The 16310-nt window shown below is 40.3% G+C and overlaps 1 protein-coding gene across 5 annotated transcripts in view; it reads right to left on the bottom strand.

Moving 5' to 3' along the window:
* LOC122041048 (phosphatidylserine decarboxylase proenzyme 2-like) overlaps positions 1–16310 on the bottom strand; it is a 136791-nt gene that overhangs the window by 62046 nt on the left and 58435 nt on the right. For 2 of the 5 annotated variants that reach the window (XM_042600584.1, XM_042600586.1), the window contains exons 6-7: positions 15336–15428; positions 15195–15245 (exon numbers count right to left, since the gene is read on the bottom strand). The exons of 1 other annotated variant lie outside the window; for it this stretch is intronic. In XM_042600584.1, the coding sequence (XP_042456518.1) occupies positions 15195–15245; positions 15336–15428 (144 nt within the window). Of the gene's footprint in view, positions 1–15194; positions 15246–15335; positions 15429–15687; positions 15769–15835; positions 15875–16310 lie in introns of those variants that run through there. 2 more of the 5 variants (XM_042600587.1, XM_042600588.1) reach the window with 2 other exon arrangements.

Here is a 16310-nt window from a genome sequence, read left to right as displayed (position 1 = left end):
CGTCGTGCGCCTCCTTCGCGTCCGCCCGCGTACTCCTCCGCAGCACCTCGTACCTCAGACGCACCAAGCCCGTCGACTCTCTCCCGTGTCATCATTCTCGCTAGTTGCGTCTTTTGCTCGACTCTATGTGCTCCTAAGCTCCTACACACTTAGACACAAGGTTAAAATACCACAAGACCTAACTTAACTTGTTAATCACATCAAAACAACCTTGGGGTTCCAACAATCTCCCCCTTTTTGATGTGAGCAACCCAAGTTAAGCTAGGGTAAATAGACATAAAAATGAAATAACTAATATTGCAATAAAGTGCAAAAAGATAGAAAAATTGTAAAAAAAAAAAAAAAAAATTGGTCTACCTCCCACAAGACTTATACTTTTCCTTCTCCCCCTTTGATCACATAAAAAATAGGGTTCCGAGAAAAATCTAAGGGTTAAAACTTAAAGAATTTTGAAAATTATTTCAATGATTTTTAGAAAACAATTTTAAGTGAAAGAAAATTTCTAAATTAGAAAAAAAATCTATGTTAGACAATTTTGCTTGAAAAAATATTTTGAAATTTTTTTAAGTTTTTGCAATCAAAATTATTTTTGAGAATTTTCTAAGCAAAAAACTTAGACAAGAAAATTTTTCTAAGCAAAAAAAAATAATTTTTTTTAATTTCTAAAAAAAATATTTAAAAGACTTTCTAAAGCATTATTTAATTTTAATTTTAATTTTAATGCTTTATCAGAAAGTTAATTAAACATTCATTTCAATATTTTGGCTTCCAAGCAGTGGCGAGGCACTAGGCCTTCTTGGTTATTGGAGCAACAACCACTTTCTTAGACAAAACCTCATAAAGAAATTAACTGTTTATTTCTCTCGCTGAAAGCACTAAATCTAATTAATAGTTCAATTTAAACAAGACTTTAGATCCAATATAGGTTCCAGCTTACTGGATTAACTAAAAATTTCTAAAGGGCATACCTTTTTGAGATATTTCTAATTTGTCCCTGGTGATATCTAAAATACCAATTTAAATTGTTGTATTTTCTAAAATTTGTATTATGGGAACATGCATGATTTTTTAAAGAATCTATTTGTCTTTTCAAATTTTCATTTTCTAACTTTAATTTGTCTAACTCTTCTAATGGGCAAGACTTAGCTAGAATTACTTTTAAATTTTTAATTTCCTTTTCTAACTTGCAGCAGTCTTTAGTTAACAATTTAACAAACTTAAAGAGTTTATCGGGCGGAAGAGATCGTACCTGACTTACCTTATCGATCTCGTTATCCATGTCTCCCCCTGAACTGTTGTTTTCTTCCGAAGTAGCTCCCCCTTCATCGATACTCTCGATACTCATTTCAGACGAGCTTGAATCATAGTCCTCGTCTTGATGACTTGCCATTAATGCAAGTCCGGAGAAGGCCTCGACTTCTGATTCGGACGACGTATCGTCCCACGTCGCCTTTAAGACCTTGCGCTTATTTGTTTGGACAAACTTCTTGCCTTTGTCTTTGTTCTTGTTCTTTAGCTTGGGGCAGTTGTCCTTGCCGTGCCCTTCTTCGTTGCAGTGGTAGCTGCGAATCGTCCTTTTCTTTCTACCCTGCGGATTGTTAGTTTTTCTACATAACTTCTTAAAGCGTATTACCATCATAACCATTTTCTCGTCGTCGAGAGAAGACTCTGACTCAGGTACGTCTCTCGATACTTTGAGGGCGATGTTTTGCTTGGGCTCCTTCGTACCTGCATATCTTGATTCATGCACTTCAAATGTGGAAAATAATTCTTCTAATGTAATTTTTTTTCTAAGTCTTTCGAAATATAAAAGGCATCTACTAGTGATGCCCATTTTGAATTTCTAGGAAATGAATTGAGTGCGTGCCTTAACGACTCTCGGTTACTTACCTTTTCTCCGAGATTCGAAAGTCCGGTGATGATTTCTTAAATCTTCAAGTGCAGATGTGCGACTGTTTCATTTTCTTCAAGTCGCAAGTTGGTGAGCTGGTCGCGAAGTAAATCCCGTCTTGCGAGCTTGGCTTCAGACGTTCTTTCGTGCAGCTCAAGAAACTTTTCCCACAGTTCCTTTGTTGAGTCGTAGTTGTCAATCCGGTTGACTTCTTGTGACGGAAGAACGCTCAGCAGATGGAATTCTACCTTGCCGTTTGCCACGTAGTTGGTCTGCTCCTTTTTCGTCCATTAGTACTTTTCTTTACCTTCTGGTGCTGTAAAACCGAACTCCATTATTAATAATAAATCAAAATCGATTTTAAAAAATACCTGCATTCGCTTTTTCCAGCTAGCGAATTCCCCTTCGAATTTCGACGGGTAGATGTTTGGTCCGACCATTGATTCGGTGCTTCGTTCGACGATTAATCCTCCTGAAATGTCCTAGCTCTGATACCACTTGTTGGACCGCGTTGGCCGGCTAGAAGGGGAGATTGGATAGCCCTGCAAAAGTAGAAGAAAACTACACTTCTCGAACTCTCAGAATATCACTTGCATAAAATATATAAACAGAAAATAACAAAAATAAGAGACACCGGATTTGACTTGGTTACAACCGAGAAGATTGTTAATCCAAGGAATGTGTCACACTAGTATCTCCTTCAGGCAAAGAAGTCTCTTACAGCAATGACGTACAGAAAAATAGAAGCTAAACTCTAAAGAAAGCTTTTAAGTGTTGGAAATGCTAATTGCTTGAGTTGATTGAGCTTCTTGGACCAAGGCTATATTTATAGTCTTGGTAGGGACGCCTAGAAGGGGATAAAACTTTATCCCTTCCCGCATAGATCGCGTTTGCAATCTTGATAAACTCCAGGTCCGAGCGCCCGGACTAAGAAAGTCAACAGAGTTGACTTTTTCTGATCCAGGCCCTTTGCTCCGGTGCTGCTCGCCTCAGTCAGGGTCTTCTGCTCCAGCTCCGCTCGCTTGGGTGATTTCAACCAACCGAAATAAGGCTCACCCGAGCCCAATTTCGGCCTTCTCGAGCAACCTTCCGCTTCGGCTTCTTGTCCCTCGGAAACGTCGTGCGCTTCCTTCTCGTCCGCCCGCATACTCTTCCGCAGCACCCCATACCTCAGACGCACCGAGCTCGTCGACTCTCTCCCGTGCCGTCCTCGCTAGCTGCGTCTTTTGCTCGACTCTCTGTGCTCCTAAGCTCCTGCACACTTAGATACAAGGTTAAAATAACACAGGACCTAATTTAACTTGTTGATCACATCAAAACAACCTTGGGGTTCTAACACATTTATCTTTTATTACAAATGAAAAATCTTTCTTGTCCAAACAAGAAATAGAGATGATGTTCTTAGTCAAGGCATGCACATAACAGCACTCGTCAAGTTCTAAAATAAATCCAGTGGCCAAAAATAAGGAATATGTACCTACAGCTATAGCAGCAAATTTTACGCCATTGCCTAGTCATAGGTTCACTTCGTCCTTTGTCAGTGTTCTACTATTTCTCAGCCCCTGCATATTAGTACAAATGTGATATGCACACTCGATATCTAATGCCCATGAAGAAGAAATAGATAGATTGACTTCTATAACATATATACTTGAGGCAGAAGTTTCACTTCTCTTCCTTTTCAATTCCTCTAGGTACAACTTGCAGTTCCTCTTCCAGTGTCCGATCTCATCACAATGGAAGCAGGTTCCTTCCTTAACAACCCTACCTTTGGGTTTCAATGCATAAATCTTGCCCTTGCCTTTGGCTTGGGTCTTACCCTTACCTTTGGGCTTCCATTTGTCTTTGCCCTTTGACACCATCAAAATGGTACTTGGCTTTGCCGTCTTAAGATTGAGTTCAGCAATTCTAAACATGCTCAGCATCTCAAGTAATGATTTTTCAATTTCATTCATGTATAATTCATAATAAATTGGCTGTAGCTCTTAGGCAATGACTACAAAATAAAGTCAATGGCCAATTCTTGGCCTAGTGGAAATCTCAACCTTTGTAGATTCTCCACATACCTGATCATTTTGAGCAAATAAGACGCTACGGGGTTTCCTTGTATTTTGCATTGAAATAGAGCCTTAGAGATCTCAAATCTCTCATGCCTTGTTTGTACTTGATATAGTTGTCTAAGATGTTCGACTATATCATAATCATCCATATTCTCATGTTGCTTCCGAATCTCAGAGTTCATGGTGGCAAGCATAAGGCATGATACAACTAATGCATCATCACGATGCTTCTTATAAGCATCCTTATCATCTCTAGTGGCAGTAGTGGGGGTGGTTCGGGAATGGGCTGCTCTAGGACATATAATTTTCTCTCTTGTTTAAGAATTATTCTCAAGTTTCTATACCAGTCTAGGAAATTAGCTCCATTGAGTTTGTCCTTATCAAAGACAGATCGCAGAGAAAGTGTATTTGACGTACTAGACGACATGGTGATCTATAACAATAAAATGCATAAATAAATATCATATTTAGATATTTAATTAGGACTTTAATTAAATAATTCTCCCACTAAATTTGAAAGCTTTGGTAGGAGCAAGTCATGGATATGGTTTTACCCACACTAGTAGCTCCAAAACCAATCGCGATGATATTCATGTGGGACAAGATCCATATTATATCTCATCTTGAGTTAGCTTTGGCTAATCACCTAAGATTTAGTATAACTTAGGTAGACAACGTGTACCAATTACATTCTATGTAACTGTTGACTTATCTGGTGAACACGACTATTTGTTCACTTGTCCATCTTATGAAATCCATATTATAACACGTCTTGAGTTAGTTTTGGCTAATCGCCCAAGACTAGTATAATTGAATTACATCGTATGAGATATGCCTCTAAGTTCTCAATCCAATTAAGGTAACTTAATTAAGTTCACCCAAAGTCTAATAGTCGCACTCTACTAAGATAAAACGAGTCACTTTACATTGGCAAAACCTGACTACAAATGATCGAGGTAGTAGTGAGTACCAAAATTTGGTAGGCATATGAAAAGGTCCTAATTATGATAGCTACACATGCATCACATACATTCATAGCATATCATGGCATACATCAATATATACACTAATTAAATGTGACATGGTTATGCCCCATCATTTATGATCTTCTCAAGCCAATGAGAAGATCGAAAGGTCAACCTAGGTTAAAGCATCTTCTCCAAGTGCTTCCTTGTCGCCGTATGTTGTTGTCCTTCTTCCTTTTTCACCTTCATCCAATAGACTGATTCTTTCTCTAATTTGTACATTATAAAATCTAAAAAAATCTCAAGTTACATTAAAGGCTAGTCTAAATTTACAATCGAAATGAAAAAGAAGAGAGGCACGACACGCAGGCCGTAATACGAATTACAACATACACACACATTAAACCACATTAAGGGTTAAAGGGTCATAATCATGCACTATATCATATAATATTCATAATTTCTTTATGACATAAAATCTACTATAATTTCAACAAAGACTTATGAGCCGCAACGCCATAGCGGTCTTGATAGTCATTTAGTTGGAGGGAGCAATGCCTCTGGTGCTAAATTGTTTTGTATACTCATTGTATGAGTTACTATCATACCCAAGACCCTGCTACCCACAAATCCTTTGGCCACATTCTTGCTGTTCACAACAGTGTTGGCCGAGACCTTGCTATTCACCAGAAAAATCTAACTCATAATCAAGCAAATCATAGAAAATATCTCGTGCTATTTCTATATCACATATAAAAATCTAACTACAACTTAGTATACACTTTCGTAAGTCGCTCTAATACCACTATAAGGATCTTAGCACGCTAAACACGCAGAAATCACAGCGGAAAAATAAACTAGATCTTCTCAAAAAGATCCATGCAAAGGAAGAGCATATAGACTAAGTTTGATGAGAGTTATACCTTTGCTACGTGCCCTTCGCAATCCGGGCAGTAACTTTTCTTTGGATGCAGATCTCAGTGTGATCAAGTGGCTGCGCATCTACGGTATCCACACGAGCACGTTTTGTCCATCTCACGAACTCACGATTTAGAGAAGAATCACCACTGTGATGCTAGCCACACATGGAGGTTCGGTCATAGAAAGTATTCGGCCATGAGAATGAAGTGGAGGAAGAACACAAGTCATCCACCAAATAAATACAAAACCCCCTTTTGTATTCATTTACCCAATTAATTTTTGTTAAAAAGAGAAACTCATGTCTTAGATACCACGGAGTTATTATCTTATATAGAGGAGAATATATAGCATAATTACAATAATACCCCTAGTTATGTTACAATATTCCAACACTCCCCCTCAAGCTGGAGAATATAAATCATATGCACCAAGCTTGTTACATATATAGTCAATTCGGGGACCTCTCAGTGACTTAGTGAATATATCTGTTAGCTGATCATGTGAGTTGACAAAACTAGTAGATATTTCTCCTGATATGACCTTTTCTCTACCAAAGTAACAGTCAACTTCAATATGCTTTGTCCTCTCATGAAAAAAATAAGTTCGAGGCAATATGCATGGCAACCTAGTTGTCACATATAAGTGACATTTATGTAACTTCCCCAAACCTAGGTTCCTAAAGCAACTGTTTTAGCCATATAAGCTCTTGACTAGTTATGGTCATACCTCGATATCCTGCTTCTGCACTGGATCTTGCCACAACATTCTGCTTTTTGATTTTCCAAGAAATAAGGTTACCTCCGACAAATATACAAAACCCAAAAGTGAACCTTCTATCAGTGGGAGATCCTGCCCAATCTGCATCAGGGTATCGTACAACTCAAGTATGTCCTTTGTTTGCATAAAAAAGACCCTTTCTTGGTGCACTTCTGATATATATATATAATAATGCGAGTCACAGCATCCCAATGTTCTTTGCATTGAGATTTGAGAAACTGACTTACTACACTTACCGCAAATGAGATATCCGGATGAGTAACAGTGTAGCTTAGTTGCCCTACTAATCGTCTGTACGTACCATTCAGGATCTGGAAGAGGTTGCCCCTGATTTGGCATGAGCTTGACATTAGGATTCATAGGGTTGTCGACTGTCTTTGAGTTTAACATTTCTGTTTCTTCCAAAATATTCATTGCATACTTCCTTTGGGATATGGTGATCCCCTGTTTAGACTGTACTACTTCTATCCCCAAGAAGTATTTGAGTTTGTCGAGATCCTTTGTATGGAAATGTTTGAAAAGATATTATTTTACCTGTGAGATCCCAAGATGATCACTACCTGTGATGACAATATCATCAACATAAACCACTACGTAGATGCAATCAGTAGATGAGTGGCAATAAAAGACAGAATGGTGTGTCTCGCTCCGAGTCATGCCAAACTATTAAATTACAGTACTAAATCTACCAAACCATGCTCTGGGTGATTGTTTGAGGTCATATAAAGATTTTCGCAGGCAACATACAACACTCGAAGACTCCCCCCGAGTAACAAAATATAAAGGTTGCTCAATGTAGACTCCCTCGAGTAGATCACCATGTAAGAATGCATTTTTTATGTCCAACTGATAAAGAGGCCAATGGCGAATTGTAGCAATTGACAGGAATAGGCGTACAGAAGATATCTTGGCAATAGGAGAAAAAGTATCCCCATAATCCAATCCAAAGATCTGAGTATAACCTTTAGCGACAAGACGAGCCTTAAGTCTGTCAACCATACCGTCTAGACCAACCTTCACCATATATACTCATCGACAACCAACAAATGACTTCCTAGGTGGCAGAGGAACGAGGTCCCAGGCCCCACTACTCTGTAAAGCACAAATTTCATCAAGCATAGTCGGTTTCCATCCTGGATGGGCAAAGGCATCACCTGCAGCCTTTGGAAGAGAAATAAACGATAAGGAAGAAAGAAAAGAATAATAGGAAGGAGAAAGATGATGATAACTCAAAGAAACATAGTGAGGAGAAGGATTACAAGTGGAACGCATACCCTTTCGAAGTGCAATGGGAATATCAAAGTCAAGAAATGGGACCGGAGGAAACGGCGAAGGACTTGTTTCCAAAGATGTGTCTACGGCAGTGTCAGTGCTAGGATGCGGCAAAGCAGGACGAGAACGACACTGATAAACCTGTAAAGGAAGAGACGAGGCTAGGGATGATAGAGGCGCCGTCAGAGGACAAAAGATAATCACTGGTGCAGGTAAAGAGGGAGATACCTCGAACTGGAAAGCGAGAGGCCCAAAAAATGAAACTGAATCAAAGAATGTGACATCAATAGAGATGAAGTATCGACGAAGAGTAGGGGAATAACACTTGTACCCTTTCTAAGACCGTGGGTACCAAGGAAAATGCACTTATGAGACCGGGGAGAGAGTTTATCAATGCCAGGATCAAGATCATGAGCAAAACAAATAGAACCAAAGACCCGAGGTGGTAAAAGATGAAGAGGATGATGAGGGTAGAGAATATGATGAGGTATTTTACCCTGGAGAGTGGAGGAAGGCATGCGATTGATGAGATAACACGCAGTATGTACGGCATCACCCCAAAACTGATAAGGAATATGAGAATGGAGAAGAAGAGTCCGAGTGGTCTTAAGGAGATGACGATTCTTGCATTCTGCAACCCCATTCTGTTGAGGGGTATGAGAGCAAGACGTGCGATGCAACACACCATGAGATGCCAAGAAGGAACGAAACTGAGTAGAAAGATACTCGTGTGCATTATCACTTTGCAAAGTTCGAAGAGAAATACTAAGCTGAGTTTTGATTTCATGAAAAAAAGATTGAAAAATAGAAAATAATTCTGAACGTTCCTTCATCAGATATAACCATGTACAACAGGAAAAATCGTCTATAAAAGTAACAAAATATCGTAATCCTAATGTAGAAGAAACACGACTCGGACCCAAACATCAGAATGAACTAAAGTAAAGGGGTCTTAGCCCGACTCACAATGCGAGGAGAAAAAGAACTACGAATATGCTTACCTAACTAACACGACTCACAAGACAGACTCTAAGTGAGAAAGACTAACTAAGCATGAATAAGTGGAGATGTCGCTGTTGAACCAACAAGAGAGGGTTGTTGCAGCCGATAAAGGACATGAGACTCACATCCGAAGCTAATCATCCTCCCCGTACTCCGGTCCTGTAAGGAAACAGACGTTTTAGTAAAAGGAATGACACAATTAAGAGACCGAGTAAGTTGACTTATTGACAATAAATTAAAGGGAGCTCCGGGAACATAAAGAACATTATGAATGAAAAGAGACGGAAAAAGATGAACAATACCAATACCCTTGGACTGAGTTTGGGAGCTATTGCCCATTGTGACAATTGGTAAATAACCAAAAGTAGTGAGAGAAGAAAATAGGGATTTATTACCAGTGATATGATTGGTGGCCCCAGAATCAAAAACCCAAGGACCTGAAGAGTGAGATATACCAGCAAAGGAATTACCAGCGTGTGCAACAGTAACAGTGGAATCAGAAGCCTGACGATCCTCAAATCATTTCAGAAAGTCATTATAGGAAAGTGGTGGAGTTGAATCCGGTGTTAACTGTGAAGTGGAAGCTGAAGAAACAACAGAACTCTGAACGATCTGAGCAGCGTGAGGAGGTCGACCATGCAGACCCCGGCACTTATTAATCGTGTGGCCCAGGCGGTGGGCGAAGGTCTGTTGTTGTATCGAGAGACCAAAGCTGACGAGTCAACAGTAATGGAATGAGGCATCGTCAAGATCTTGGCCAGGACACGGAGGAGAGTCGCTCAGGTATTGTCCATGGTAGCTTCGGGTTGTCCAGGATTTGATCATGAACATGAGAATAATATGTGGGTAGACCATATAAAGCCAGGGACATAAAAAATTTCTTCCGATTTTCAAGCTCTTTAAGAAGATTAGCCACAAGTGGTTGCAGTTCATTGAAGTCACAAAGAAGGCTAGAGATCAAACCCAGGTAAGTTGACATTAAATCCTTAATTTGATGGACACTGAGGATGGTCATGAGATCTTCACAAACTTGATAGAGTCACCGAGAGGTGTTTGTAAAGAGTTGTTGAGCCTGTGTTCAAACAGCTTTGCAGGTTTTGTGAGTACGAAAGACATTCCTAAGAGATGGATTGATGGTGGCTCGGATAATACAACACAATTGAGCGTCAACCTTCTTTCATAGAGGACGATCGGCGACTTGAACATCTTCTTCAGTTTAAGTGAGATGTGTCTCATAACCCTGTCCAACAAGCCAAAGCTCAATGTGAGATGCCCAAGAGATGTAATCTTTATCACTCGAAAGAGAGAGGTGCAATGATGTGGCCAGTAAAGATTGGGGTATCTAGCTTTGGGACGCCGGATGTAGCCATTGATTAGTTTAGAAAGAACTGTGAAGAAAGGCTCCTGACTACCGGAGAAAACAGTACCAGAGAAGACGAGGGTTGTAAAATACCAAAAAATAGCGATTAATGATAAGGGAATTTTCCGGAATTTTTAGAAATTTTCTGAGAATTTTTCGGAGCTCGTATGAACGAGTTTACGGGGATAAAAATAGGGTCCGGAAAAGCCTGTTTAGGCTACCCTATTTTAACGAGGAAAAGTCGAATTTTCTTTTCTATTTTTCTTTTTCTTTTCTTCTTTTCCTCTCTCGTGCCATAACTGTTCCCCCTCTTTTCTTCTTCCCTCACTCTGCGCCGATCACTTCTCCTCTCCTCTGCCCGACGTCGACGACGCCGGGGAACAGAGAGCCGGCCAACTCCTTCTCCCCTGTGCTCGCACACTGCTGATCTGTTCCCTAGCACCCATATTGGCGCCACAGCCGACGCGGCCGAGACCCCCTTCTCTTCCTCCTTGCCGAGCGATGGCGCCGATCACTCGACACTGCCTTCTTCCGTGCCCTAACCGGCGCCGAGTAGTTTCCTCGCTTTCCCCACGCGTACAAAGCCCCAATTTCTCGGCACTTTATCTCCTCTCATCTGATCTGCGCGCCGAGGCCAACCATCGCCCCTCACCCCATCGCCGTGGAGATCCCTAGCGCCGGCTAATTCCCTGTGCCCTAGCTGCCAGCCATCGAGAGCCCTCTGATTTTCGGCCGTGCCCTAGCTCCGAGTCTAACTCAGCCATCGATCGCCTCTTCTGGCCTAAGAAGGTATGGTTGTTTCCTTACCTCTCCTTGTTCTGATCTTGGTCGGTGGTCGCTGTAGTTTATCATCAGATCAGAAATTCTTGGATTCCAGATCCCTACCACAGTGTACCGGCTTTCTTGAGATGAATTGGTTGTTGGATGGATTCATCACTGCTGGAGAAGGTGCCAAGTGTTGTGCCAGTGAGGTAACAGAATTTGTGGGATACAAGTTTGGGATTGTTGGTATTCAGCTTTGATTTCAATTGATGTGGAATGAGGATTGCAAGGAGTGACTTGTTTTGGAATCTTTATAGGTGTTGTTAGCCATTGCAGCTCTAGCTGTGCTGTTCGTGGACGATCCATGGCTTCGGCCAACCTTCCGATCTAAAGTCATCCTTTGATGGTGAGCTATCAGCAACCCACTTGAATTCGGGTAAGTTTTGAGGTTGATTTATGATGCTTAGTAGTTGATGGTAGTGAACTTGATTGGATAAGTGGATCATTAGTTTATGTGTTCTTGGATTAAATTGATGTGAAGGAAAGGGTTGGATCAGATTAGAGGGATTAATAGTTGATATGTTGATCATAGATCCTTAGTGTTGTTGAATACCCTGTATTTGTAGGATTTGAGTTGGATGCGATCTCTTGGACTTGTTGAGGACGGTTGATACGACCTGCGTATGAAGGCGGGTACCTCTTGACTTATCTTTTATGATATTGTCATTTGGATATGCATAGTATTTTATAGCTACAAGCAATGATCATGTTGTTTTTGGTATGTCACAGTTTGATATCCATAGCATGTTCTGTTTTGTCGCTTGTTATGTATCCATGTTTATACCTTGTGATTATTGCCATGAGTACCTTAGTTCCTAGAGTAAGTGACATACCATGCTTTACTGAGTTTAGGACAAGATTCTGGATTTTTTTTATTATCTGACATGTGTATCCATATTTTTATAACATACTTGATCTGTGTACCTAGACCTTTTGCTTTGATCCATGTACATTGTTGGTACATATTTTATGGAGGTGGATATATTCAGGACTTAGGGTTTATTTGATATCCTATCTGATTTGTGTACCTTTCATTTGATACATTGTCCTGTGGTACACATTTTATGTTTATATATATGGATCTCGTTATGTTGTTCATGATATTGCCATGTTTAGTGTCATACATCATCTTGCATGATTGCATGCTGTGCGATAGTCTGCTCCATTATTATCGAGCACATCGCCAGTTACATGTATCCGTACACACCACCACTCATGGGTTAGTGGTAAATCAGACAGGTGTGTGACAGTTCTGCTGTTTGGCTCCGTTAGTCTGGTGACTCTGCGTGGTAGCCAGCAGACAGTTCTGCTCTGTTTGGCTCCGCTGGTTTTAGTGTAGCAGCGTGGTAGCCGACAGGCGGTTGGGCTTTGTTTGGCTCCGTTGGTCCGCTCATGGGTAGTGAGACGCAGCGTGGTAGCCGGCAGAGATTTCCTCCCCGTCAATGTGTACCGAGAGATGAGAGCATTGAGCTCCCCCATTTATGATTTGGGGTAGGAGTATGTGTGTACTCCGACAGCATCCCGTCCATTCGGTCACTCATCAGGAGCAGTGACGTCAGAGTGCACAGTTGTCACAACCCTACCCACCCAGTATCACCATTGTGTGTGAGATGACTGACTGGCGTCAGGGGTGACCATGTCATTGACATCATATGCATTTATTGCATTTATTTGCTTGTGTTTGCTGCACTTATATGCTGCATTTTGGTGGATGCATTTGTTTGACATGCATACAGGAGGCATATTGTGTATCTGGTTTGATGACCCTTTTGTTCTGGATAGGAGTTCCTGGTGAGTACAGCTTCCTCAGTTACCTTACAGTTTTGCATATTTTCTATATATGATTAGAAAGTTGTATTTCATGTTTATTGCTGTTAGATATTTCTTATTAGGCATGTCTATTGGTATTCGCTGAGTTGTTGAACTCACCCCCGTGGACACTATCTTTTTCAGGTACCAGGTTGTTTATGGTGTCGCTTGGAGTATCCTGCCTGCTGGTCCCATGTCACCTCAGAAGATCTGTCTTCGTTGTTGTCCATTTGTACTTGGTATTTGTGTAACTAGCTTGTGTTTTGACTTTGTTTCCGGAGTGGTGTTTTGTGGTGTGGTGTAAGCCTAGCCGGCTACCATGTCATGTATTTTGGTTTTCTATCGTTTTTCTGCTGTGTTTTGGATTTTTGTTCCAGCCGAGTGGGCTGATGATATAAATTGGGTGGATGACTTTGTGTTATATTTTTATTACTGTTATTGTTCCGGCCGTGTTGGCCGAGGTATATGTGGCCCTGAGGGCTTTGTATAAATGTTTCAGATTGTCACCCGTACAGGGGAGGTGCTGCCGAAATTTCTTCGGACAGGAACTTCCTCGGGGTGTGACAAGGGTCGTGGTTGCACACAAGTCTTTGGTGAACAAGATGTAGCTGAGGAAGTAGAAGTTAGTGGTGTACTCCTGATTCAGCAGTTGGAACAACCTCATGGGCGAGCAACTACAGAAGGTAGCGTGAGGGTTGGTGTCGCCAAACGTCGGAGGAGAAGGCATAACCCTTCTCGGAGGAGAAAGGAAGAAGAAGTGGTGCGGGAGGCGCTGTTCCGTGCCCTAGCAGAAAATCGCGAGGAGGAGCTAGAGGCGCTGTTCCGTAACCCTTCTCGGAGGAGAAAGGAAGAAGAAGTGTTGCGTTTTCCTAGTTGTAAGAGACGCCCTGGTTGCAACGGGGAGGACAGCGTTGGCCACCTGCGGGACAAGGGACTCACCATAGAAGATGTGGATGATGCGCTCCATTGGAACAAGGGGAAGAAAATTAAGGTTTTGGCGAACGGCACTGTGCGTGTGCGAGAGAGGAATGACGGCGCAGAAAATTAGAATTTTGGCTCTGATACCATGTTAAAAAGAGAAACCCGTGTCATAGACACCACAAAGTTATTGTCTTATATAGAGGAGAATATACAACATAATTACAATAATACCCCTAATTATGTTACAATATTCCAACAGTTTTAATTGACATTAATTCTCCGTTAATCCAATTAAGTCCTCCATTAATCCAATTAAATCTTGATTTTTCCTCTTCCTTGGTGAATTTGGGTTCATCCAATGAGTTCAACTCATTGATCCTCATCAATCCGAATTGACTCTATAAGTCTAATTCGAATTGGACTCAATCAAATAGTTGGATCGATTTGAGTCTAACTCAATGATCTTCCCTCTTTAATGCATAATTAATCTCTATTAATCATCTTTAATGGGTTCGATTTTACCATATTGGATTAACCAATTAACCCAATAAGGACATTAACCCAATAAGCCTAATTATCTCATAATTGGCTCTTAAGGCTAATACTAACATACACATGGCTCAAAATTATTAAAGTTCACTTGTTCGTATTGTTTAATTGTGAATGTGTATCTGCATTAGCATAACTCTTCATATCTGATATGTGAGTGTGTTATATATGTTTATTGTGTATACATATACATAATATATGCTTCATTGAGAATTGATTCTCTATGATGGAGAATTAGATAAAAAAAATGCTAAATCCCAAGGAAAAATTGATGGTTGTTTGTTAGAAATGGAACTAATTTTACAATAACATCACTATTAGCACTATGCACATTAACAAAATAAGAATATAAAAAAAGATAGCCCGATGCAACTCCCGCCAATACGGGGCTGCAACAAGCACCAATCCAACGAAGGGAACGGGGGAGGAAGAGAGGAAGAAAGTCAAGGGCCATAGGGTTCAACCGTTAGGGTTAGATCTTTCGTAGTTTGAATCATTCACGACATTGCTGAGATACGAACGATTATTATAGCGATATAGATGGGACACATATGAGCCTATACCAGAGAGACTTGTGAGATCAATATAGAGACAACGAGGCCAAGGGAAGAGACCTATTCTTTATAAGAGAACAGGAATATGGATTGGACATTATTATTAATCAACTTAAACATCAAGATTGGGAAAAAAAGAATTCAGAATTTAGAGAAAATAACCCTTGCATTGATTCCTATTTTTGAAAAAAAAAATATCAAGTTAATGAATCACAAAGGAAGTACAATTTCTTCTAAGTACTTAATGGAACTTAACTAAAGAAAGGAAAATAAAGAAATGGAAAGAAATACCACAATTGATAAGATACGGTGTGCAAAGGATTTTTCTGTTTCAATTGGATCCTGTCATATAGCAAAAGTAGTTTCAGAAACATAGAGAACCAAGCCTAGTATTTCTCTTGCTTCACACAAAATAATGCAGGATGAGCATACCTCAACATAACACAAAATTGAAATAGTACCCACGATCATATTAGCTGATGATGGATCTAAGAGGTTCAGTATCTCAATGTTATCCTCGGATTCCTGCAACCGTCAGTAAGGAACAACTCTGACTTACAAAGATGAACACATGCTAGATGACAGTACTAGTGGAATTTTATGTTAAACTACAATCAATTACATGAAATATTAACGTTAAAGAAAATATACAGGTAAAAGGAGGACAAACATAGTAAAAATATCAACCATCAATGACATCAATTATCACAAGAAAAATAAAATTTGATCTTTACAGTACAGAATGGGGAGTGAACTTGGCACAGGTATGTGAGGATTCTCCCACCTTGTCGACACTTACTGTTTTCCCTGACTTGAGTAGCTTCCTTGATATCAAGTAAGGCGACATGAGACAAGGGGAGTCCATCTGAGCAGAAGGGTGAGACAATGTGAGAACAAGGGCAAGGCAACACAAGAAAAGAGTAAGTCAAGACCAAGTAGGTGCTTCTTCTTGCCATGAGGAGGCAAGGACATAATACTTCCAGGAGAAGCTCTCCCAAGTAAGTCATCAACCGGCCAAAGTTTTTAGCTCCTTCAATTAACTCTGCCTTCTTCCTCCTCCCAATTCTACCCTCCTAATTGGTACTATTTTTCTACTTCCAGATTCCTCCCTTCTCTTAATGGTGCCACTAGCACCACATGTTGGTAAGGCACCAGAACAGTAGCATTCCAGATGAGGACCAAAAGCATAGCTCGGAGAGAGATACTTAAACCTTGATTTCTATCAAGTTGGTCAATTTTTATCATTTATACTTGTACTATTTCTAGCAAATCTACTATATTTTGCTTAAGTTAGATGAGACCAAGTTATTGTATGACCCACAAACTAGGCTTTTGTCTCATTGGTTTCATTATTTACGCAATAATACAATTGTTTGTTCATGTATATTTTTTCTTCTCTTGCACGAG

Source organism: Zingiber officinale, chromosome 2A (genome assembly GCF_018446385.1).
Source record: "Zingiber officinale cultivar Zhangliang chromosome 2A, Zo_v1.1, whole genome shotgun sequence".
NCBI lineage: Eukaryota > Viridiplantae > Streptophyta > Magnoliopsida > Zingiberales > Zingiberaceae > Zingiber > Zingiber officinale.
The sequence above is the reverse complement of the archived record's forward strand: the minus strand, read 5'-3'. Positions and strand labels throughout refer to the sequence as shown.